Below are 24,443 nucleotides of genomic sequence, written 5' to 3'. Positions count from 1 at the left end.
TGAGAGCTGGCCTCTCTCCACTTGTATCTCACGGCCCATCTTTCCCTGAGGCTTAAACATCAAAGTTCAGGGTACTCACTGCTGGCTGGGGAAAAGGGGTCGTCTGCAGCATTGAGGCAGAGTACAGGGACCCGGATGGCATCTACCTTGGTTCTTGGGCTTGCTGCTTGGTAGTAGGCAGCACAGTCTTGATAGCCAAAGGCCACGGTTGTGTAGTGCTCATCAAACTGGCGAATTGTGCGGGCCTGGGGGTGGTGGAGGTGGGTGGGAGAAGCTAGGGTGAGGAAGAGGAGTAGGAAAATGTTGGAAGAAGTAACTGGGGAGGAGGGAGTGCTTGAAAGATTATACCTATAGCACGAAGTCTACATCCACCACCTTTTCAATCACCTTTCTATTTCTGCAAAAGAGCAGATAGAGGTTTGGATCTAAAATTCCAATCTTCTTCCAAAAGCCCTCTCCCCTCCACCATCATTACTCCTGGACCTGACCCAGAGCCTCCAGCCCCAAGTCTATGTCTTACTATCTCTTGAGTGACAAAGCCCAGCTGTAGAACTTACTTGAGCACTGGGAGAACCTGGCCATCCTACCCTGTCGTCTGCCCCCTCCCCACCTGCCAAGACCCTACTGGCCCACAACTTGGCAGAGGCCAGCAGTGAGTTGCTGATTGAAGAGCAGTGAGTTGAGAGGGGTCTCCAGGGAGTGGGTAGTCTCAAAGGAATCCCAGCATGCAGAGAAAGTCAGTGCTGCCACCACCCCTGCAGCTTGCCCAGTCCGTGCCAGGTGGTTCAACACCAGTATCCTGCAGGGTTGGACCAGGAGCCATGAATGAAGGGTTTGCATTCATGAGTTGGGACAGGCGGAGAGGGAGAGGACAGTGGGGGTGGGGGTAAGACTAGGCCTTTGGGTTAAGCCCAGGCAGCCTTCACCCTCCGAGACCAGGCAGCCTTTACCCTCCAAGAGAAATGCCCACAACCAGAAGTGGAGCTTTGGAGTAGCGGTCCTTTATGTGCTTCACAACTGTCTCCAGATGTTCAGTACTCCCAGCACAATAGGCCCTGTGAGCCTGAGGGTAAACCGTATCATTGGGTAGGGAGGGAGGCCCTGGCCAGAAGGCAGGAAAAATTGCTTCTTGGCCTTTTGGCTAAGATCAAGTGCAGGGAAGGGATGAGAGAAGGAAGGGAAGTGGAGGAAGGATAAGTAGATAGAGCCCCAGAGCCAAGCATCTCTGATAGGGGTGGGGTGAAGGGCTGCTGCTTCATGCTGTGTGGGGAGGTGACTCACCAGCAGTTCTTCCCCACGGCAGCCCCAGTTATTAAATACAACAGCCCTGTGGCACATACAGGCACATCTTAGCCAGACCCTCCCTAGGAGCCCCTCTCCCTTCAGAAAGACCCCAGTCAAAAGGCCCCCTTCATATAGCACTCCACCCCATATCTATCAGGGTCTGAATTGACTTCTCCCTATTAAAGTTCTCAGACACCATTCCACTCCTAGGCTGTGCCCATCCTTACCTATAGCCATCCCTCAAAGCTTGGTTAGCTAGGTACAAGATACATGTCTCCTGGCTACTGCCTAAGATGCCAGGAAGCAGCAATACGATGGGCTGGGTGGTAGGGTCAGGGTATTGGCTCCTGTCATGCTGGCCAGCCGAGTCTAGCAGGAACTGTCCTCCATCCAGGGTTTGGAGGACTTCACTGTAGTTTTGGAGAGGGCACACAAAGACACTATTAGGAACCTGATGTACTTCACAAAGATTTTACTCCCCCGCCCCACCCACAAACAAGTCACACAACTTCCCATCAGCATCCTTTGAGGGCATGCTTTATGCAGAGCATTAAGCTTTAATGAGGTGGGACAGGGACACAGAAGACTACTACCTCAAGGTTGTGCAATTATATAGCCCTCCCATAAACATGCTTTCATTCTTACCTTCATGACACTGATGTATCTGGGGCAAAGATTACCGTCATTTTAACAAAGGCAGACAGGTAGGGGTCCCCTATATAGTTGCAGCTTCATGTTCACTCCCTTTGTCCCTTCTTACCTCCACTAAGAGACTTGGGGCCGAGACTGCATTAAGACGTGGAAGATGGTTTGTAGCCTCCCCTCAAAACACCACAGTGTAGGGTAGAATGTCTCCACAGTGACTGGACAGTGTTCTAGGAAGGCCAGAAACCTGAGCCCCGTCACCAGTTGAGGCCTCTATAATCACACACCATCTGCCTTACTCCCCTGACTTTGCACCCAGCCAGGGAGGCACCCAACACCAGAAGGTGAGTGACCCCCTCTCCAGAGGCCCACCTGGAGGGCCCTGCTTTGTCTATGGGTGCGACAGTCAACACATCTCAATCTGGAATGACAATATAGTCCAGCTAGCACCCCAAAGAACCTGTCCTGCAGTGTTGCCACTCTAGAATTGACCCTGAACTGACTCAGAACCAAGGCTAGGATCTGCTGCAGTTGATGGGTGCTGGCTGTCCCACTCAGCCTATCCATGCCCCAAACCCATTTTGGAGAGAGGCAGGTAATATAAGGCAGAAAAAGTGTCCAGCAGGAAGGAGAGGCTGGAGTTCTACGCAGGGACTGAAGAAATCAGCACTGTTCAATCTGTGACATTTGCCTTGCAGTTGGATTACCCAAACCCTGTCATCTTCCCAAGACTAGCTCTGGCCATTCTGGCTTCTGGCCTTAGCACCAATTGCCTGCACATTCCGGTTGTTCCCTAATGTGTGCGGTCACTACTGCTGAAGGGCTCCTTTCTACCACAGCATCTCATTTTCTTCTGGGGTCCCTGCTGCTAGACTATACTCTAAAGGAGAAATGATCCTAATATGAACAGATTTTCCCCTCTTTCATGCCACCCAGGGGGAAGGCAACAGGGATGGGATGACAGGGACAGGTGAGGTCAGTGGGCACTCAGCCCTGACTTTCACCCCCTCTGCTTGGTTCTTCTGGGTGGGCATCAAGTGAATGAGAGGACCTAGCTACGCAGAAGGCTGGAGGAGGAGCATGCTGTACAAAGCCAAAAGGCCTCAAAGTCAATAATGGAAATTGCATTTCTGTAGCAGGCCCTAAGGAACTTGGGAACCAGATTCCTATTTCTTCTACAGTCCCAATACTCAGAAGAACTAGAGAGGCTAAGTTGATAGTGTGATTGTGAGATGTGACTTGTACTATCGTCCTTAAGCCCTGGAATAACAATAGCTATGATTCATTGAGCACTTATGCAGGCACTGGGCACAACCATTTGAGATAGGATATTTCATAAGTAGTTTGCCCAAAGTCATACAGCAAGCAAGAGGCAAAGCAGGATTAATAATTATAATGATACTACCACTAATACTAGTAGGTAAAATTTGTTGAGTGTTCACTGTGTGCCAGGCTTTGCGCTAAGGACTTTACATGATTTTACCTCATCTTCACAACAGCTCTATGGGATAAGTACTATGGTCCGCCTGTGGGAACAGGTTTGAATGTTCAGTAACTTAAAGGTCATAAAGCTAGTTAGTGGCAGAACTGGGGACTCGATTTCAGGTCTGACTCTGGAGCCTGTGCCCTTAATGGTACTCTAAAACCAAAAAACAAACCAGTCGCCATCCCACTCATAGTGACCCTAAAGGACAGAGTAGAACTGCCCCCAAAGGGTTTCCAAGGCTGTAATTCTTTACGGAAGCAGACTGCCACATCTTTATCTTGGCGAGCAGCAGCTGGGTTTGAACCCCTGATCTTTCCGTTAGCAGCCAAACGGTTTAACCTCTGTGCCACCAGGCACAGAACCAACTCAAGTGGAGCCTGGCTGTAGCGCAAGGCTTGGGGGGCCCACTCATCCCAGCTCTCGCAAAGGGCTTGAGCCCCAGGCTAGAGGCTGCGCCCTAGACCCGAGTATCCCCAAACCCGCCAGCCAGAGCGCTGGACCCGCACGCACCTGGGGCACACATGCCCAGTAGTAGCCCAAGTAGAGGGCAGCGCCAAGACCCAAAAGCAGAGAAAAGGGCTCTGTCCAAGTGCCATTCTGGGGGCTCAGGGCTGAGCTCACCATCTTCTACTGCTGGGTGCCAAGTCCAACGCTCTAGGCTGGCTCCAGCTCCTCACTTCACTAGTCTCAGCTGACAGGAACACACAGGGCCCAGGCCGTCACACTCCATTGGACGGCCTGTGCACGTCCCGCCTCCACTGCCCAGTGGTTCGAGGAGCCACGCCCCCCCCTCCCCAGACCGCCTGTGCGCCAGTCGGCCTGAGAGACGAGGGGCGGTGCTAGCGCTTCGCTGGGCGGGCGAGGATCGCCCAGTGCTCTGCTAAGCAGAGTGACCTCTCGGTGAAGGCCCCGAGTCTGCGCCTCCCTGCTTTCCCTTCCCGGTTATTAGCGGTGTAGCCCCTTTCAAGGACAAGCTGGTGCCCCTGCAGCCGCCATCATGGTGAGGGGCACCTCCTGCTCCTACTTCCTCAAACGCTTCCCCGGCGACGGCAGACAACCTGGTTAGAGTCTCTCAGCCACTCACAGTCAGTCACACACAAGACACAGCCGCTCCTTGTGGTGTTATTCTGCACTGTCACACAGTACAACCATTCACAGTTACCCTCGCATCCAGGACACAGCCACTGGCATGGGTTCACCCTGCAGTCTCACACAGTGTTCAGCCACTCACAGTGATCCTCACACACTGGACACGACCATTCCCACTACGACACCCCACACTGTCACATACACAGATTTCAGCTACTCAGTGGGTGCCATTCCACACAAGTTCACGCACATACAGTCACTTATACAGTGTCAATCTGTGCTGTCTCGTACCCAAAATTCCTGCCGCAGGTTCATCCTACAACAAATATTCACTCCTCATTCACCCTTTACCAGGCACGTTGGATACCTCAGGGATACTGTTCTCAGTGGGATATAGAAACAGATAAGTAATCTATTACAGCAACCTTGTCTACAGATTAGAATCACCTGGGAGTTTTAAAAACTGCCAATGCCCAGGCCCCACCCACATAGAGTTGTTGTGGAGAGGACCTTGTTGTTGTTGGGTGCCGTCCAGTAGATTCTGACTCATAGTGACCCTATGTGACAGAGTAGAACGGCCCTATGGGATTTCCTAGGCATGGGATTTCTTTAAAGGAACAGATCACCAGGTCTTTCTCCTGAAGAGTGGCTGGGTGGTTCAAACCTCCAATCTTTTAGTTAGCAGATGAGCACTTAACCATTCTGCCTCCAGGGCTCCTTGGAGAGGATCCTAGGTATCAATATAATTTAAAAGCTGTCTAGGATATTCTAAGGTGTAGTCAGGGTTGATCCCCTGCAATAGAGTGTGGTGCTAGATAAGGGAAGCTGCCACGGGGGCACTGAGGAGGGGGACTAAACCTCAAGGGGGAGGGGGTCCTCAGGGAAAGTTTACCTGGATATCAAATGACAGTACATTTAAGGTGAAACCAAAATATAAGTAGGAGTTTCCCAGGCAAGTGGTGGGAGATGGGAGGGTGAGTAATTGTTCCAGAAGAGGAAACAGCATTGCGAAGGCCTGGAGGTGAGAGAGCACAACTTCTTAATGGACTGAGAAATTTGATGCAGCTGGAGCAGACCAGGTCATGAGCACCTACATAAAGGATGTTAGAGTTTACCCTAAGACAGGAAAGCCATGAAAGGGGTGGGTGACATCACCAGATTTATGTTTTAGAAGAATCATTCAGACTACCTGGAGAATGGATTGCAGAAGGGTGAGAATGGAAACAGAGAGGCCATTTGGGAGGCTGTTACTCGAACTTCAGGCACAGAAGATGGCTCCCTGGACTGGGGGATAGCCCCAGAGAGGAGTGAAGATCTTCAAGATAGGAAGCAGAGGGAAAATGCAGAACAGAATTTCAACTTCTAGTGGAATCCAGACTTTCTGGAGCCATTGAGACTGGATAACCCCAAAACTATTTCCCTGAGATAATCTTTAAACCTTAAACCAAATATAACCCCTGAAGTCTTTTTAAACCAAACAATAGTCTAGAATGTTTGTCTTGAGGACTGTGTTCTTTTAAGAACTATCTATATGGAATCAAATTGATGAATGCAACTCAAAAGATTAGGTAGGAAACTTAGGGGGCAGTGAGTTTATGTTAATGGGGGAGGAACAGTTTGGAAAAGGAGGGTGAGAATGGTTGCACAACTTGAAGAATGTAATCAATGTCACTGAACTGTACATGTAGAAATAGTTGTATTTTCTGCTGTGTATATTTTCAACAAAAAATAAACTTATGACTAGTGCTGCAATGAACATTCATGTACAAGTCTCTTTTTGAGTCTCTGCTTTCAAGTCTTTCACAATCGCCAAAAGGTGGAAACCACCTAAATGCCCATCAGCAGATGAATGGATAAACAAAATGTGGTATATACATATAATGGAATACTACTCAGCCAGTAGGAGAAATGAAGTCTTAATACATGCTATGGTATGGATGGAGCTTGAAGACATTATGCTGAACGAAATAAGCCAGTTACAAAAGAACAAATATTGTATGACCTTACCTATATAAAAACACAAGAAAAGACAAATATATAGAGACCAAAGTTTATTAGTGGTTACCAGGGGTGAGAGGGAGGGGGAAAAGGGAGGTTAATGTGATGGAAAAATCACACTGATTAAGGGTAGGGTTGCACAGCTGATTATTGCAATTGCTGTCAATAAGCTGTACACTTGCAAAAAGTTGAATTGGCAAAAGTTGTGTGATAGATATATTTACAACAACAACGGGGAAAAAAGTAGCTGCTGAGGCTGCTTATGTGCAACCAAACACCTCATGGGATTTGGTTCCTTGGTTTGGAGGTTTAAGGTCATGGTTTCATGGAACATCCCAGTTAATTGGCCTAATAACGTGTTTAGTGCTTCTGTTCTACCTCCTAGTTCGTTGAGTAGTGCCTAGGGTTTTAAAAACTTGCAAGGGGCCATCCAAAGCACAATAATTTGTCTCTATTCAGCTGGAGCAACAGAGGAAGGAGAGCCAGGAATAGGAGGAAGATATGGAATGTGTGTCTAGTTGCCTCCATGAACAACTGCCTCCTTTGTCATGAGACCAGAACTGGATGGTGCCTGGGTACCATTTCTGAACACTTTGATCAAATATTCCATAGAAGAATCCTGATCAAAAGGGGGAAAATGCAGAAGAGAATTTCAAATTCTCATGGACTCTAGACTTTCTGGAGCCATGGAGGATGGATAAACCCCTGAAACTATTGCCCTGAGATAATCTTTAACCATTAAACTAAAAATATCCACTGAAGTCATCTTAAAATCGATCTATAGTTTAGCTTAACTAGTAAAAAATGTCTGCCTTGAGCATTATGCTCTTTTAAGAACTATCTATATGGGATCAAACTGACAACAAGAACTCGAAAAATTAGATAGAAACCTTAGGCAGCAGTGAGTTCATGTTAATGAGGGAGGAACAACTCAGCAAAGGAAGATGAGAATGGTTGCACAACTTGAAGAATGTGATCAATGTCACTAAATTGTACATGTAGAAACGGTTGAATTGGTGTATGTTTTGCTGTGTATATGCTCAACAACAACAATGAAATAAATAAAACTTAGAAAAAAAAGATAGGAGGCAGAATCGATAGGTCTGGGTAGTAGGCTGGAGGTGAAGGAAGAAGGAGGAATCATGGATGAACTCCAGGTTTCTGACTGCTCAGATTGTAGGGATGGATGGCAGTGTCTCTGAGATAGGGAAATCTGAGGGAGGGGAAGGTTTGAGGGGAAAGATATGCATTCAGACTTAGACATGTAGAGTTTGGGGTGCGGGTAGGAAGTTCAAGTCCTGAAGTGGTCTGGGGCTTAGAGATTGAAGTTAGAGGTTTGGTAGACATCAGCTTTTAGATGGTGATAGAAGCCACATAAGGAGATGAACACGTGAGCAAATGGAGAGTGGGGAGAGAGAAAGTCCTGAGGAACACTGACACATGAAGGAAACTGAGAAGTGACCAGACAGGGTGGAATGATGTTACCAAAACTGATATGATGTTCTGAGGAGGCAGTGGCCAGCAGTGTCTACGGCAGGAAGGAGGGCAGGGATGACTTTGAGGAGAGTGAACTTGTCACTGTGGTGGATGCTGAGGGGAAGGAACTGGTGGAGAGAGAAAAGTTGAAAATTCTGGAAAGAGGTCATTCAAAGAACTACAACCCTGGGCCAATGGACAAGCATGTGGTCCCAAACCCAGGTGGAGGGACTGGCTATTGTGACAAAAATAGGTGATACTCCATTTTGACCACAAAGCAGCTACAGGCATGCACATCGACGCTCTGTGTGCTGGCAAATGGCTGCCACCATCACCCTTAAGATGATTCTTTCCTGGAAACTACATTACAGCCAAGCAATAGACCCATTGCCATCCAGTTGATTCCAACTCATAGTGACCCTATAGGATAGAGTAGAACTGCCCCATAGGGTTTCTTAAGGAGCAGCTCGTGGTTAGCAGCGGAGCTCTTAACCACTGAGCCACCAGGGCTCAAGCAATAGACGGGTCTGTAAAATAAGCAGTAACTTCTGAAAAGAACGAGATCCATAGAACAAACAACTATATGAGACCACAAGGACAACATTTGCCCAAAAGTAATGATAAGAAAGCAGGAAGGGGTAGGAAAACCAGATGAAAGGAAATGGGGAACCCAGGGAAAAAAGGAGGAAAGTGTTGACACAGTGTGGGGATTGCATCCAATGTCATGGAACACTTTGTTTACAATTTGTTGAACTGGGAAACTAATTTACTCTGTAAACTTTCACCTAAAACCCAATAAAATATTTTAAAAGTAAAGAAAAAAAAAAATGATACTTTCTCCAGACTCCCTCCCACACACATACCCTTTCTTTATGGAGCCACTCAGTGATGTGCATAGTTACAGGCACACAGTGACACCTTCACTGGAAACCAGTAGTCACAGCCCAGCATCACTTGAGCACGGCAAACAACTCAGAAAGAGTTCACCCAGACACCCCCAACACACATGCCACTAATAGCCTGTACTGCCACACACCTGCACAATCAGACCCACATTAGCCACACCCTGTCAAGCCCATACCCGGCATATTGGATATATAGTCACTCAAAACACCCTCTACTCTGTCACAAGTTCCTCTTACACACAGCCACATACACCAGTCACAATCACATTAAGTTGCATTCCATCTTGACACAAACAACTTGGTCTCAGAGGCAGAGCCAGTGGCACCCACAGCATCAACCAGTTAAACCTGCTTCTCATACACACCAGCCTCACCATCTGTCAGTGTCTCTGTCACGCATACACGCGCGCTCGCACGCACGCGCGCGCGCGCACACACACACACACACACACACACACACACACACACACACACACCGCCTTCTCTTCCTCCCCATCCTCCAGCCCTCCCGTCTTGGCGGGAGGAATCCGGAGGGCCGGGGTTCGGGTGGGGCGGCGTGGCGGCCCTACCAGCAGCCGCTGGCGCTGAGGACTCTGCTCGGGCCAGGGCGGCGGCTCCAGCCGGGAGGGCGACGTGGAGCGGCCACGTGGAGCGGCCCGGGGGAGGGCCCGGCTGCCGGGAGCCGAGGCGCGGCTGGCGGCGCAGCAGCCTCGGGTGACCAAGAAGCCAGACCCCCAGCCCCGCGGCGCCGCCGCAGCAGGTGGGTCCGAGCCCCGCTCCAGGCGGGCGAGCACAGGGCTGAGGGCCCGGGGACCCCAAACCCATCACCGCCATCGGGGGATGTGCGGTGCGATTGAAGTGGGCGGGCACAGGGCTGTGAGGAGTGGGTTCCTCCAGGGATCCCGAGCCCATCACAATCAGGGACAGTGGGGCGGGGGCCACCAGGGGTGAGCGGCCTCCTGGCCTCCGGGTCCGGATCCTAAAGCGCAGTTCCCTCTGCATCTTGGAGGCAGCTGGAGCGGTGGCCTCCGCCTCTGGCTACCACCTGGGAAGAGTTTATCCCTGAACGCAAGTGGAGGAAGGGGCTGGAAAGCAGATCCTGCCATCCCTTGGTTTGATGATGGGGTTTCACAATTCCCCAGTATCTCATCTGTTGCACCACCAGCCCTCTGACAGGGGGCATTTGACAGGTGAAGAAATGGAGCCATAGGTAGGGGGCAGTGGCTGGCCCAGGCTGTCACCCAGCTAGAAGTGGCCAGGCAGAGACGGCACTCAGGTGTGCCACCCCTTTTGCTGCCACCTCTCTTGGCACAGGGGGCACTGAAGGGGTAAATTAAGGGGGCCGATTCAGTTCAAAATAAGAACTTCCCAACAGTTAGGCTCAGCCAGAAATGAAATAAAAGGCCCAGTGGTCTCCTCTCCTGGAAAGATTCAAGCCAGCGGCTGGCTGGCCATTTGACACGGATGCTGTGGAATAAATTTTGCACCAGGTGGGATGTTACACAACATAACCTTAAGGGCCCCTGCAACATCCTAGAGTCTCTGAAATACTCAAGGCGCATCTGCTCACTGCCAGCCACTTGGCCCACAATATCTAATTGCACGCTCCCCAAACCCGTATGATGTAGACACTGGTATCCTCATTTTAAAACAAAGATCCCAGAGCTTAGAGAGGTGAAGACATCTGCCCAGATCATACAGTCGGCTGGTGCAAAGACTTGAAGAAATCCGAGGTCAGGGTCATTGGGAACAGATCAGTGAGTGTGTATGTGTGTGTGTGTAAAAATGGTGTGGGGGCAGCATCTGACCTCTTCTAACTTCACAAAAAGGAAGGAGAATCAAGATCAACAGCCCAAGTCTGATTGCTATGAGGTGGAGGTCAGACATGCCTCCTCTGCCCCCTTCTTTACCAATTTTGACACCAGCGGTCCCTGCCACAGCACTCTCTGCTGAGTTCCATAATTCATTGCAATAGCCACGCAGAACTCACAGACTAATAGGGTTTATTAGGGAAGTAAACAGGTTACAGTTCAAGTTCAGGAACACTCAGGATACAGTTCTTCTATCAGGACAGCCTCTTCTCAGCTGTGCCTGCGGGCATGCCTCTCTGGCCTTCGGCCTCTGCCCTGCTCGGGCAAGTGTTACAAAGCTCTTTTAGCTCTGCTGATAAATTTGCCAAGGCACCCTACTCTGCCAGTAAGCTTCGGCCCAAAGGTGCTCAGCTCTAGCTCCATAGGTTGGCAAACCTAGCTCCACCAAGTGCCCGGAAGCCTCCTACTGTGCCAGCAAGCCTCCTGCCCAAAGGCACTCAGCTTTCTGGCTCCAGGAGCCATGCCATCTCCTGCCAGGTCTCCTGGTTCTACTGCTGCTGTTCCTCTGCCGCTGCTTCTTGCCATCTTCAGTGTTACAGCTCTTTCTCTCTCATCTGCTGGTTCCAGGAGCTTCTCAATGGAGGGATCTCGGGTCCAAAAGACATGCTCTGCTCCTGGCTCTTCTTTGGTGGTGGGGAGAACTTCTCTTTCCTGCCTCTGACCTACTGGGGTAGCAAAACTGACAAATCCCTTCATGGTTCCACAGACCTTATTTGCATGGTTCCACCCCCACATGGGTGCCATGAACCTTATTTCCATTATTAGCAAGCTATCCAATCCCCTTGGTGGGCCATAATTACCTTATTTGTATAGTCCCACCCAATCACTTAGGTGAGAGTGTAAAAACAACTGGAGGCAGCGTCTGACCTCCTCTAACTTCACAAGGGGGAAGGAGAATCAAGATCAACAGCCCAAGGCTGATTCCTATGAGGCGGAGGTCCGACATGCCTCCTCTCTGCCATCTTTACCAATTCTGACACCAATCACCCCTCCCACATTACTCTCTACTTCTCTGCTAGGTTAGATAATTCATTGCAATGGCCGCACAGAACTCAGAGGCCATACTCACAGTTATGGGATTTATTAGGGCAGTAACAGGTTACAATTCAGGCTCAGGAACACTCAAGGATACAGTTCTTCCATCAACACAGCCTCTTTCCAGCCGTGCTCAAAGGCATGCCTCTTCCGGGCCCTAGGCCTCTGCCCAGGGGCACTCAGCTTTCTTGCTCTGTGGGCTGGGAAGCCAACTGCTGCTGGAAGTCTCTGCTGTTGAGACTTCTGCTGCTGGGTCTCTGCTGTTGGGTCTCTGCTGCCGGGTCTCTCCTGCCACCTTTTGTCACGATCTTCAGGGTCACAGCTCGCTCACTTTCTCTCCATCTCTGCTTCCAGGAGCTTCTCAGCACAAGGATCCCGGGTCCAAAGGACGTGCTGGCTCCTGGCTGTTCTTCCTTGGTGGCGGTGGGATTCTTCTCTTTTCCGCCTTTGGGATGGCTCACCTCAAGCCCAGCAGGATGGCAAAGCTGGCCAATCCCTTTGGTGGGCTACAATTACCATATCTGCACAGTCCTGCCCAATCACCTGGGTGGGAGTTACAAGACCATGGCGAGAAAGGCCATGTAAAAGCTATTCATTGCACCGAACTATGACTTGAATAACTTTATTAAATTACATCAGTTTTAATTAATAGTTGTGGTGGCTTTCATGTGGTCATTAGGATAAATTATGTTTATGTCCATTATAGTTATAGGAACTGTTTAGGAACATTTTTATTTGACAGGCTCAATTAGTAGGAGTCCTGGGGTGGTGCAAATAGTTAACACACTTGACTGCTAACTGAAAGATTGGAGGCTGGAGTCCACTCAGAGACACCACAGAAGAAAGGCCTGGAGACCTACTTTGGAAAAAAACAGCCTTTGAAAACCCTATGGAGCACAATTCTACCTGACACACGTAGAGTTGCCATGAGTTGGAATCAACTCAATGGCAACTGGTTTTCTTAGTTCAACAGCTGCTTTATTTCTGTTGCTCACAAAAGCTTTTCTAAATGCTTAGAAATGTGTGTGAACAAGTCGCATCATACCAACCTCAGAAAAGCAGGCGGTGCCTCTACCTGACTTTCTTTAAACAATGGAGGTGGGTTACTTGTACTAAAAGTGTCTCAGTTGGAAGCATTACTTAAGAGAATATTACTTAAATGGCATTAAAAGTTCACAGGCAATTTCATTTTTGACGTGGACTACAACCCAGTGGCAAATTGTATTTTTCTCCTTGTAGTTATGACATTTTTTGCTTTAGATATTTTGAGACTATGTTATTAGGTGTATACGAGTTTAGAATATTATATCTTTCTGGGGAATAACTTTTCATCATTTTTAAATAACACTGTTTTATCTATAATAATGCTTTTCACCTTTAAAGTCTATTTTGTCTGTTGTCAATACAGCTATACCAGATTTCACTTATCTACTATTGCCTTGTATATTCATCTTCCATTCTTTTGCTTTCAATCTTTATGTGTCTATTTATTCATTAATCTCTTGAAAATTGCATGTAACTATATTTTGCTCTATCTCTTTTGATAATCTCTATTTCTTAACTAATAAGTTTATACAATTTACATTTATTCTAATTATTGATATACTTAGATTTATTGCTACCATCTTATTGTATGCTTTCTATATGTTTTCTTCTTCTTGGGTCCTTTTTTTTCTCTTTTTCTGTCTTCCTTTGGATTGGTTTCTTAAAATTCCATTCTTTTTTTTTTTTTATCTCTACTAATGTGAAGTTATACATTCCATTTGTTTTTTTAGTGGTTATCCTCAAATTTTTAACATGCATATTTAACAAAGTTAATCAATATGTCTACTCTCTTCCTAAACAGCTATCCTCATCTTACATGATATTGTTGTCAGATATTGTCTAATAGTCTATGTTTGTTTAGACTTATTCACCTATTTACTGATTTCTTTGTGCATCATTTTTTTGCATTTCAAACCTTCCTTCTGGAATCATTTCCTTTTGTCTGAAATATATCCCTTAGAAGTTCCTTTAGTGAAGGAATATTGGTGTTAAACTCTCTGTTGTCTATCTAAAACCTCATTCTTGAAAGATAATTTTGCTGATAATAGAATTCTGTAATAGCAATATTTCCTCCTCTCTCAACACATTCAAATAATAGTGTACTTTGACATCACTATTGCTGTTGAGAAATCAGCTGTCAGTATAATTACTCTTCTTTTTAGGTAATTTATCTTTTCTTTCTGGCTGCTTTTAATATCTTCTCTTTTTCTTGCTGATGTATAATTTCACAACAATAGGTCTAGGCGTGAATTTCTGTTTATCTAATCTGTCTGGGATTGTTGGGCCTCCTGGATTTAAATACTAATGTTTTGCAACATCCTGGAAATCTCAGCTGTTCCTTGAATGCTGCTTCTACTGAATTTTCTGTTATCTCCTTCATCTTCCATGTTGCTTATCCTTTGTTTTATATTTTTTATCTTTGTAGCTCAATGGACTGCATTCTGGATAATTTATTCAGATCTATTTTCCAGTTCATTAATTCTCACAATGACTGTGTCTAATCTATTTAACTCACCCATTGCATTTTTTAAAATCAATCTTTTCTTTTTATTTCTAAAAGTTATTTTTGGTTCTTCAAATCTACTTGGTCATTTTGATGCTTTTATTTCTTTCTCATATTTTCAAGCTTCTCCATAATTTCTTAAAACATATTAAATATACTTTGTTATGGATTGAATTGTGTCACCCCCAAAAATGTGTAGGAATCCTAACCCCTGTGTCTATGGATATAATCCTGCCTGGGAATAGGATTTTCTCTCTTATGTTAATGACGCTATATCAGTATAGGGTGTATCCTAAACCTAATCATCTCTGAGTTATAAAAAGAGCAGGTTAGACGGAGACAAGGAAGCACAAACAGGGAAAAGACAGATGCCTGTGGAGATCGCCGAGAAACCAAGGAATGTTGGGGCTAGAGAAGCTGAGACAAGGATTTTCCCCCAGAACTGACAGAGAGAGAGACTTTTCCTAGAGCTGATGCCCTGAATTCAGATTTCTAGCCTCCTAAACTGTGAGAAAATAAATTTCTGTTTGTTAAAGCCACTCAGTTGTGGTGTTTCTGTTAGAGGAGCACTAAGAAACTATGGTATACTTACTTTATGTGTGATATTCTAATGTCTTCAGTTTTTGCAAGCCTGATTCTGCCCGCTATTGTTTTGCTGGATCTTATTCACAGCGCCTTGTTTGTTTATGACTTTTTGGCTATGAGTTCATGTTCCTTGGAACTATATCTATGGAAATTCTTTGAGGCCTGGATTAAAGTTGTTTTCCTCCAGAGAAGATGTATGCTCCCCTCTGTCAGTCAACTTGGGGCACTATCAACCAGGGACTACTTCAAAATGTATTATCTCTTTTAGGCTTTCCAACCACATGTTGCTGTTAGGTGCCGTCCATTCAGTTCATACTCATAGCGACCCTATGTACAGCAGAACGACACAATGCCCAGTCCTGTGCCATCCCCACAATCATCGTTATGCTTGAGCCCCTTGTTGCAGCCACTGTGTCAATCCATCTCGTTGAGGGTCTTCCTCTTTTTTGCTGACCCTCTACTTTACCAAGCTTGATGTCCTTCTTTAGGGACTGGTCCTCCTGGTAACAAATCCAAAGTATGTGAGACGAAGTCTCGCCATCCTTGTTTCTAAGGAGCATTTTGGCTGTACTTCTTCCAAGACAGATTTGTTTGTTCTTCTGGCAGTCCATAATATATTCAGTATTCTGCGGCGACACCATAATCATAATTCAAAGGCATCAATTCTTCTTCGGTCTTCCTTATTCATTGTCCAGCTTTCACACGCATATGAGGCGATTGAAAACACCATGGCTTGGGTCAGGTGCACCTTAGTCCTTAAAATGACATCTTTGCTTTTTAACACTTTAACAAGGTCTTTTGCAGCAGATTTGCCCAATGCAATGCGTCGTTTGAGTTCTTTCTTTTTTTTTAAATATATATAAATACATATATATATATTATTGTGCTTTAGGTGAAAGTTTACAGCTCAAGTTAATGTCTCATACAAGAATTTATGCACATATTGTTTTGTGACATTAGTTGTAGTCCCCACAATGTGACAGCCCACTCTCCCTTTCCACCCCGGGATTCCTGTGTCCATTCAACCAGTTCCCGTCCCTTCCTGCCTTCTCATCCTGCTTCCGGGCAGGAGTTGCCTGTTTGGTCTCGTGTGTCTTATTGACACACGAGAACGTGTATTATTTTTTGTTTTATAGTCCTGTCTAATCTTTGTCTGAAGAGTGGGCTTCAGGAATAGTTTCAGTTCTAGGTTAACAGAGTGTCCGGGGGCCATAGTTTCAGAGGCTCCTCCAGTCTCTGACAGACCATTAAGTCTGGTCTTTTTGCATGAATTTGACTTCTGCTCCACACTTTCCTCCTGCTCCATCCAGGACTCTCTGTTGTTTTCCTTGTCAGGGCGGACATTGGTGGTAGCTAGGCACCATCTAGTTCTTCTGGTCTCAGGCTGGTGGAGTCTCTGGTTTATGCGGTTCTTTAGTCTCTTGGGCTAATATTTTCCTTGTGTCTTTGGTTTTTTTCATTCTCCTTTGCTCCAAGTGGGATGGGAAGAATTGATGCACCTTAGATGACTGCTCGCAAGCTTTTAAGACTCCAGACATCACTCACCAAAGTGGGATGCAGAACATTTTCTTAATAAACTTTGTTATGCCAATTGACATAGATGTCCCACGAAATCGTTTGATTTCTTGATGGCCACTTCCATGGGCGTTGATTGTGGATCCAAGTAGAATGAAATCTTTGACAGCTTCAATCTTTTCTCTATTTATCATGATGTTGTTTATTGGTCCAGTTGTGAGAATTTTTGTTTTCTTTATGTTGAGGTGTAATCCATACTGAAGGCTGTAGTCTTTGATCTTCATCAGTAACTGCTTCAAGTCCTCTTCACTTTCAGCAAGCAAAGTTGTGTAATCTGCATATTGCAGGTTGTTAATGAGTTTTCCTCCAGTCCTGAAGCCCTGTTCTTCTTCATATAGTTCGGCTTCTCAAATTATTTGCTCAGCATGCAGATTGAATAAGTATGGTGAAGGGATACAACCCTGACGCACACCTTTCCTAACTTTAAACCACACAGTATTCACTTGTTTCGTTTGAACAACTGCCTCTTGATCTATGTACAGGTTCCTCATGAGCATGGTTAAGTGTTCTGGAATTCCCATTCTTCGCAATGTTATCCACAGTTTGTTTTGATCCACATAGTTGAATGCCTTTGCATAGTCAATAAAACACAGGTAAACATCTTTCTGGCATTCTCCCCTTTCTACCATGATCCATCTTACATCAGCAATGATATCCCTTGTTACAGGTCCTCTTCTGAATCTGGCTTGAGTTTCTGGCAGTTCCCGGTCGATGTACTGCTGCAACTGTTTTTGAATGATCTTCGGCAAAATTTTACTTGTGTGTGCCCTGGTGGCACAGTGGTTAAGACCTATGGTGAGCTATGGCTGCTAACCAAAAAAGTTAGCAGTTCAAATCCACCAGCTGCTCCTCGGAAACCCTATGGGGCAGTTCTGTCCTACAGGGTTGCTATGAGTCAGAACTGACTTGACGGCATCTAACAACAACAACTTGCTTTCTTCATGTATGATGTCCTTGATGTCACTCCACAACTCGTCTGGTCTTCGGTCATTAGTGTTCAATGTGTCAAATCTATTCTTGAGATGGCCTCTAAATTCAGGTGGGATATACTCAAGGTCGTACTTTGGTTCTCGTGAACTTGTTCTAATTTTCTTCAACTTCACCTTGAACTTGCATATGAGCAATTGATGGTCTGTTCCACAGTCAGCCCCTGACTTTGTTCTGACTGATGATATTGAGCTGTTCCATCGTCCCTTTCTACAGATGTAGTCGATTTGATTCCTGTGTATTCCATCTGGCCCAGTCCACGTGTATAGTCGCCATTTATGTTGGTGAAAAAAGGTATTTGCAATGAAGCAGTTGTTGATCTTACAAAATTCTATCGTGCAATCTCTGGCATTGTTTCTATCACCAAGGCCAGATTTTCCAACTACCAATCCTTCTTTGTTTCCAACTTGCGCATTCCAGTTGCCAGTAATTATCAATGCATCATGATTTCATGTTTGATCAGTTTCAGACTACAGAAGTTGGTAAAAATATTCAAGTATTTGGTGCGTAAATTTGAATAATAGTTGTATTAACTGGTCTTCCTTGTATGCATATGGATATTATCCAATCACTGACAACGCTGTACTTCAGGATTGATCTTGAAATGTTCTTTTTGACCACGAACTCAATGCCATTCCTCTTCAAGTTGTCATTCCAGGCATGGTAGACCATGTGATCCTCTGATTCAAAATGGCCCATACCAGTCCATTGCAGCTCACTAGTGCCTAGGATATTAATCTTTATGCATTCCATTTCATTTTTGATGACTTCCAGTTTTTCTAGATTCATACTTCGTACATTCCACATTCTGATTATTAATGGATGTTTGCAGCTGTTTCTGCTCATTTTGAGTTGTGCCACATCAGCAAATGAAGGTCCTGAAAGCTAGACTTCATCCACATCATTAAAGTTGACTCTACTTTGAGGAGGCAGCTCTTCCCCAGTCATATTTTGAGTGCCTTCCAACCTGAGGGGCCCATCTTCTGGCATTATATCAGACAATGTTCTGCTGCTATTCATAAGGCTTTCATTAGACAATTTTTTCAGAAGTAAACCAGCAGGTCCTTCTTCCTAGTCTGTCTTGGTCTGGAAGCTCCGCTGAAACCTGTCCACCACGGGTGACCCTGTTGGTATCTGAAATACCAATGGCAAAGCTTCCAACATCACATCAATACACAATCCACCACTGTATGAAAAACTGACAGACACGTGGTGGTCCAAACCATATAGGCAGCATAAATTTAGGTGTCAACAACAGTTTAGAGCTGGCTTGTTACAAATTCTCAGGGAAGGATTTTTTTCTCTCTTCCTTCCAGCACCTGTAGCATAGTGGCTAAGAGCTACATCTGCTAACAAAAGGTTGGCAGTTCAAATCCACCTGGTGCTCCTTGGAAACTCTATGGGGCAGTTCTACTCTGTCCTATAGGGTTGCTGTGAGTCAGAATCAACTCGACAGCAACGGGTTTGGTTTTTGGTTTTATCCAGCACCAAGGTCAATATAGGCAAGATTCTTTGCTGCCGTTCTTCATGGAAAATTTATTTTTTGCTCATTCTTATATTGATGGTATAGCTGTTTGGCATCCCAGCTTTATGTAGGGAATATCTTATTAGTTTCCCAACTTTATGTAGGGAATCTCTTATTAGTTTCCCCACTTTGAGTGGGCCCATGCATAGTGAAATCAAAGTATTTCAGGGCTGCTCAAGGGAAAAGATATGACCATGATATGGCAGTGTTGCAGAGCAAACTATTTATTGGGGCCAATGAGTTGACAGATGTTGCATGTGGAGGCATTTCTCACTGCAGGAGACCCTCTAAAGGCAAGTGGGGCAGGCAAGGGGGGACACTAGAAGGGGACAAGGACAAAGGAACTTCCAGAGGAGAGAGGAAGCAGAGAAGGTGGTTATGTATTTTGGCAATGTCCCTCAACAGCAAAATGGGGAGTTTCTGGGTCAGAGAACTCCCAGGGGCAGCAGCAGCTTGGGCTCTTTATAACTACAGGGTTTATCTTCTCTATGGATAGCAGGTGTGGGGCTCGGTTTCGTGGCAAATGCAAAGCAGGCAGGCTCTGAATGGCCCAAAATCTGCTTATCTGGGCTATTGTTAAAGCAACTAGATGTGTAAAAATTTTAGTTTAGTGCTGGTGGGCTTTTTGAGCTAACAGCCCCGGCTTGCTATTAAGAAATAAACAACCTGGTGCCCGATACGCAGGCCATCTTTGACTCTCACTTATGTAACTTTAGGCTTTATTTCTGGTCTCCTGTATTGCATATAGCTCTCAAACTGATAGCACAAGATCAGTTGGATTTGGTTTGGCAGATACTCTTAAGGCAAAAGCTGACTTCCAGTTCATGTTTTCCCCAGTAATACTATTTTCACTATGCTTTGGAGCCCTGGTGGTGCAGTGGTTAAGTGATAGAGCTACTAACCAAAAGGTCTGCAGTTCAAATCCACCAGCTGCTCCTTGGAAACCCTATGGGGAAGTTCTACTCGGTCCTATAGTGTCACTATGGGTCAGAATCAACTTGATGGCAATGAGTTTTTGGGTTTGTATGTGAAGAATTTCTTACTTTTTTGCCAAATCTCTGTATTTGAAAAAATACTTATTTTTACCCATCTTTGTAAGTTACTTTCATGGGACATTTCTACCATATCATATCACATCATATCATATCACATCATGTCATGTCACTTCATGTCACGTCACATCACATCACATCGCATCGCATCATATCAAATCATATGGAGTTCTCAGCTTCAACTGCCTACTTGGATGAGCCCAAGACTGTGGCTTCTCTCTGGGCACAACAACAAAAGCCAGACAATTCTGGTGAACACCTTTAGGGCAGCTGTGGCTTCAGCAACCCCTCTGGCCACTGGGGATTGTACTTATCGTGCACTTTTACACATTTAGTAATAGCAAAAAAAAAAAAAAAAAAAACCATTGCCATCGAGTCGATTCCAATTCATAGTGACCCTATAGGACAGAGTAGAACTACCCCATAGGGTTTCCAAGAAGTGGCTGGTGGATTTGAACTGCCAACTTTTTGGTTAGCAGCCAAACTTTCACCACTATGCCACCAGGGCCCCACAATTTGTAATAGGAGCGCTTCTTTCTCCAGAATTTCTAGTCTGCCTATTGCCAGAAATAGAAGTACTCCACATTATTATAGACACCAACACACTATGGATGCTCAATACATCCAATGGGGCCAATTGTATGTGTGGAAAAATGAAGACCCTTGAAGTTTCACCTTCTTGCGAACTTCCATGTTTTGTTGCTTCTGCAAGGCAACTCTGCTGGCATAGCCTAGAGCCAGGTTCCCACATAGACTAGCCCCATAATTTTGGTCTATCTTCCCATTAGCCATATGCTCACCTGGTCTATCCTTCATCTCCTAGCAAAACCGATGCCCACCCTTCTAGTGATTCCGAATCGTATTAGGGCTACAGAACTCTCAAGAATTTACTGAAAGCTATGAACCCTTTCCCCTGGAAAACGCAGTGACGCCAGTGTATAGGTACAATTTCAGAGGGTTCCTAGACTCTGTATTAAACTGTCAAGCATCTGATGATTTTCCTTCCTAGAAATGTGTTTGGAGTCTTGGGCCTTGGCTTTGGTGGGCTTCTGCTTCCTCAGAAACTCACAATATATATGCACACACCTGGGACTAATCAGAAAGGTTGATGTTCTGTGCTTTTGCTCAAAAACCAAACCAAACCTGTTGCTGTTGAGTTGGACTCATGGTGACCTCATGTGTTACAGAGTGCAACTGCTCCATTGGGTTTTCTTGGCTGTAATCTTTACGGAAGCAGATTGCCGGGCCTTTCTCCTGCAGTGCTGCTGGGTGGGTTCGAACCGCCAACCTTTAGGTTAGCAGCGAAACCGCTGGCACCATCCAGGAACCTATGTGCTTTTGCTTGATCCTCTCTATACTTTACTGTTGTTTTAATGTAATCAAGTGATTGTTTTTGCCAATGGACCTACACAATGTAGGCTTAAGTAGAAATTTTTGTTTCTTCCCTCCTTCATATTGGGATCTTGTTTTCTTAACTGCATTTCATAAACAGGGGAAACTGATGGATTGAAGCTGACTTGGGTTTTCAGTCTGTACCTGAGTTTAGACCTATTTCAAGGAGTCTGTGCTTCTTTTGACTTGTTGTTCGATGGGTATACAAATTAACACCTCGTTTCCCTCTCTGCATCTCTGTTTAAATCTTAGCCTTTTTCTGACTTCCTGTGTCTTCAAATCTGGCTTTTCTCTTCAGCTCTCTGAGCTGGCTTCCTCATCTGTGAAATGAGTGGACTGAACAAGTCAGACATATTTAAGCTGCACTTCTCAGAGCACCTCAGGGGCTGGTGGGAGCCAGGGGGATGAGGGCATGGGGAGGCTGTGCTTTTACGTGCCTTACACACAGATATGGAGTAAGGTGTATTTTGAGCAGAGTCCCACTACTGAAACACGGTGTGGAGCCCGCTGACCTGGGCGATCTCTGATGTCCGTGGGTGACTCCTCCCTTGAGCAGGAGTCTTGTCTCCGGGGCTGCAGGGTGGAGGCAGAGAGAGGAAGGCGTTCCTGTCTAACCCGGTGATCCCCCATTCTTGTGGCAGGCACCCCTTTCCCTGCTGACCCCTAACTCTGTTCTTGGTTCCTGTCCCAGGGGAGATGCTACCTTTGATGATGAGAGTGTTAGTGCTGCCGCTGCTGCTGTCCCTGGGTCAGGCTGCCCCCAAGGATGGAGCCACAAGGTAATGGATGAGGAGGGCAGGGCCGTTGACTGGGTGCAGGGAGTCTCCAGAAAACCTGAGGTGGGTAGGGCGCTCTGGGAGGCAGGAGACTGGGATGGACACCCCAATCTCTGAATCCCACCCCAGCCTCATGCCTCATGCCTGTCAGAGTGCCCTTCATAAAGCTGGCACGCAGAACAAGTTTGCTGGACTCATTTGGAAACGGGGCTCAGCGCCAATGAGGTGTGACACAGAGGAAAGAAGCGCTGGGTGGGGAAGGGCTGCAGTCCTCTTATCTTCATACACTGGGAACTCCAAAGAAATGGAGCCTGCTAGCACACCTCGTCCATTTGATTTGATTATTTTTCTCAACTATCTAGTTATTAATACTATGCAGTGGCTGTGCTAGGTAGAAGTGGAGACAGAGACAGGCTCAGTGGCAGCTGCTGCAACCATTCCTGCTAACTCTCTAGGGTAGCAAGTTTGGCTGATTTGGGCAAACAGGCAGCTCTATCCAGAACTGGGAACAAACTTTTGAGCCTTAAAGACTAACACCTAGACCCTGAGCAGATGAAAACTCCAAAACCAACATATATGCTCTCTGCTTGAAAAAGAAAGCCAATTTTTTTGTCATGGAGCAAATTGGGTCTTGTATGAAAACTGGGCAGGGCCACTAGGCTCAACCAAGACCTATGCCTCGGCTCCCAGCACCCGAGCAGAACTGCCATGGTCCTGGTTTCTTGGGTCTCCAGCTGGTGTCTACTGGATGTGGCCTCATCGGGCCTCTACCTAAGCAGATTTTTGAGTTTTCACTTAAAATCCAAGTCAGGCAGCTACAAAAACAGTTTGAGGGCGTAAGGTTCCACTTCTGAGAGAATCAGAGGGGCCTCTTCCTCACCAGGTTTTTGGGTATTTTGAGGAGCAATTCCCTTTGGCTCTGGGGAGAGAACTCAGCCATGAGTTTGGGGGTGGAGGGCTTGTGTGCTGGGCCCTGCAGGGAGGCTGTTTGCAAGGCTGGCCCTTTCCTCCGCCAGGCCCAAGCCTGAAGTGCTGCGGCAGCCCCTGCCCAACCCCTTCCTGCCAGGCAAGGAGCAACTTCAGTGAGTAGGCTGGGCTGGGGGCCTGGGGCTGGACCTGGGGCTGCAGACTAGTCTCTCCTGGGCTGATTTTCCACTTTTGGACAGACTTCTGCAGAACTACCTGAAGGGACTAGACAGGATGGAAGAGGAGCCAGAGCACATGAGCCGGGAGCAGGGTGAGGGCTGGGCTGATGGGCCGGGGCGGCCAGAACTGGGGACTAACCTCTGTCCCGCCCGTTGACTCCCACCTTCTCCACCTGCCCATGGACGCCTCTTCTGACCCAGCTTCTCCTCCTCAGTTCTCCTCTACCTCTTTGCCCTCCACGACTATGACCAGAGTGGACAGCTGGATGGCCTGGAGCTGTTGTCCATGTTGACAGCAGCTCTGACCCCTGGAGCTGCGGACGCTCCTCCCACCAACCCGGTAAGCACTGCTGGGTGGGGGCAGGTGGCCTCTCCCTGCAGGAGACCAACTCCTTGGGGCTTGGTCTTTCTCATCATGGCTTTTGTGGTGAGTCCCCTGTAAAAAGAAGGCTCAGAACCTGCATGACAGGAATGCGAGGGCATTGGGTGGGGGCTCCTGGGAACATCCAGGCTTACTATAGCCTTGTGCTCCCACAGGTGATCCTAGTGGTGGACAAGGTGCTTGAGACCCAGGACTTGAATGGGGATGGGCTCATGACTCCTGCAGAGTTCATCAACTTCCCAGGAGAGACCACCAAAGAGTCCCTTGCCCCTGCTCCCCAGGGGCCACACGCTACTGGAAGGCAGCCCCTATTACCTAAAAGCCCATTAGGACAAGAAATGCTGGAAGCTCTGAGTCTCAGAGAAGCTGGGGAACAGGTAGAGGCCAGAAGAGAGTCCTTGGAGCCTGTACAGGAGGCTGGGGCATCAGCAAAGCCTGCAGCAGAAGCCCCAGGTCCTGAAGGGGAGTTTGGGGGACAGGCAGAGGCTGAAAGAGAAGCCCCAGGTCCTACAGTGGAGGTTGGGGGACAGGCGGAGGCCAGGGGCACTGCAGAGGAAGCAGAAGCACTTCCAGGGGAAACACTGGAGTCTAAGAACACTCCACAGCAGTTTGAGGTCCATAGCATCCAGCTGGAGAATGATGAGATATAAAACAGGTTTGCACCCCGAGAAGTCTCAGTGCCAGAAC

At 46.7% G+C, this 24,443-nt stretch overlaps 2 protein-coding genes across 2 annotated transcripts in view; one reads left to right on the top strand and one right to left on the bottom strand.

The window, feature by feature from the left end:
* The window catches only part of ABHD1 (abhydrolase domain containing 1), a 10,169-nt gene extending 284 nt beyond the window's left edge, over positions 1 to 9,885 (bottom strand). Inside the window, 9 exon segments of the mRNA XM_023732398.1 lie at positions 80 to 245; positions 349 to 397; positions 626 to 799; positions 951 to 1,063; positions 1,282 to 1,327; positions 1,512 to 1,694; positions 2,045 to 2,202; positions 9,360 to 9,659; positions 9,712 to 9,885. Of these exon segments, the coding sequence (XP_023588166.1) occupies positions 80 to 245; positions 349 to 397; positions 626 to 799; positions 951 to 1,063; positions 1,282 to 1,327; positions 1,512 to 1,694; positions 2,045 to 2,202; positions 9,360 to 9,659; positions 9,712 to 9,885 (1,363 nt within the window).
* CGREF1 (cell growth regulator with EF-hand domain 1) lies at positions 9,571 to 24,406 on the top strand. The gene is made up of 6 exons (XM_004377606.2): positions 9,571 to 9,643; positions 22,145 to 22,232; positions 23,246 to 23,311; positions 23,396 to 23,466; positions 23,590 to 23,714; positions 23,912 to 24,406. The coding sequence occupies exons 2-6, from the start codon at positions 22,150 to 22,152 to the stop codon at positions 24,404 to 24,406; spliced, it is 840 nt and encodes a 279-aa protein (XP_004377663.1). The 5' UTR covers positions 9,571 to 9,643; positions 22,145 to 22,149.
* Positions 24,407 to 24,443: the final 37 nt, after the last annotated feature.

This window comes from Trichechus manatus, unplaced genomic scaffold (assembly GCF_000243295.1).
Source record: "Trichechus manatus latirostris isolate Lorelei unplaced genomic scaffold, TriManLat1.0 scaffold00052, whole genome shotgun sequence".
Taxonomy (NCBI): Eukaryota; Metazoa; Chordata; class Mammalia; order Sirenia; family Trichechidae; genus Trichechus; species Trichechus manatus.
Note: the sequence above shows the minus strand (reverse complement) of the source record. Positions and strands in the feature narration are given on the sequence as shown.

Excerpts from the sequence above, each read along its gene's own strand:
- CGREF1 (XM_004377606.2), top strand. The coding sequence starts at position 22,150 with ATGCTACCTTTGATGATGAGAGTGTTAGTGCTGCCGCTGCTGCTGTCC. Across the intron at positions 22,233-23,245 it reads CCCAAGGATGGAGCCACAAG|GCCCAAGCCTGAAGTGCTGC; the intron begins GTAATGGATGAG and ends TTCCTCCGCCAG. Across the intron at positions 23,312-23,395 it reads CCAGGCAAGGAGCAACTTCA|ACTTCTGCAGAACTACCTGA; the intron begins GTGAGTAGGCTG and ends ACTTTTGGACAG.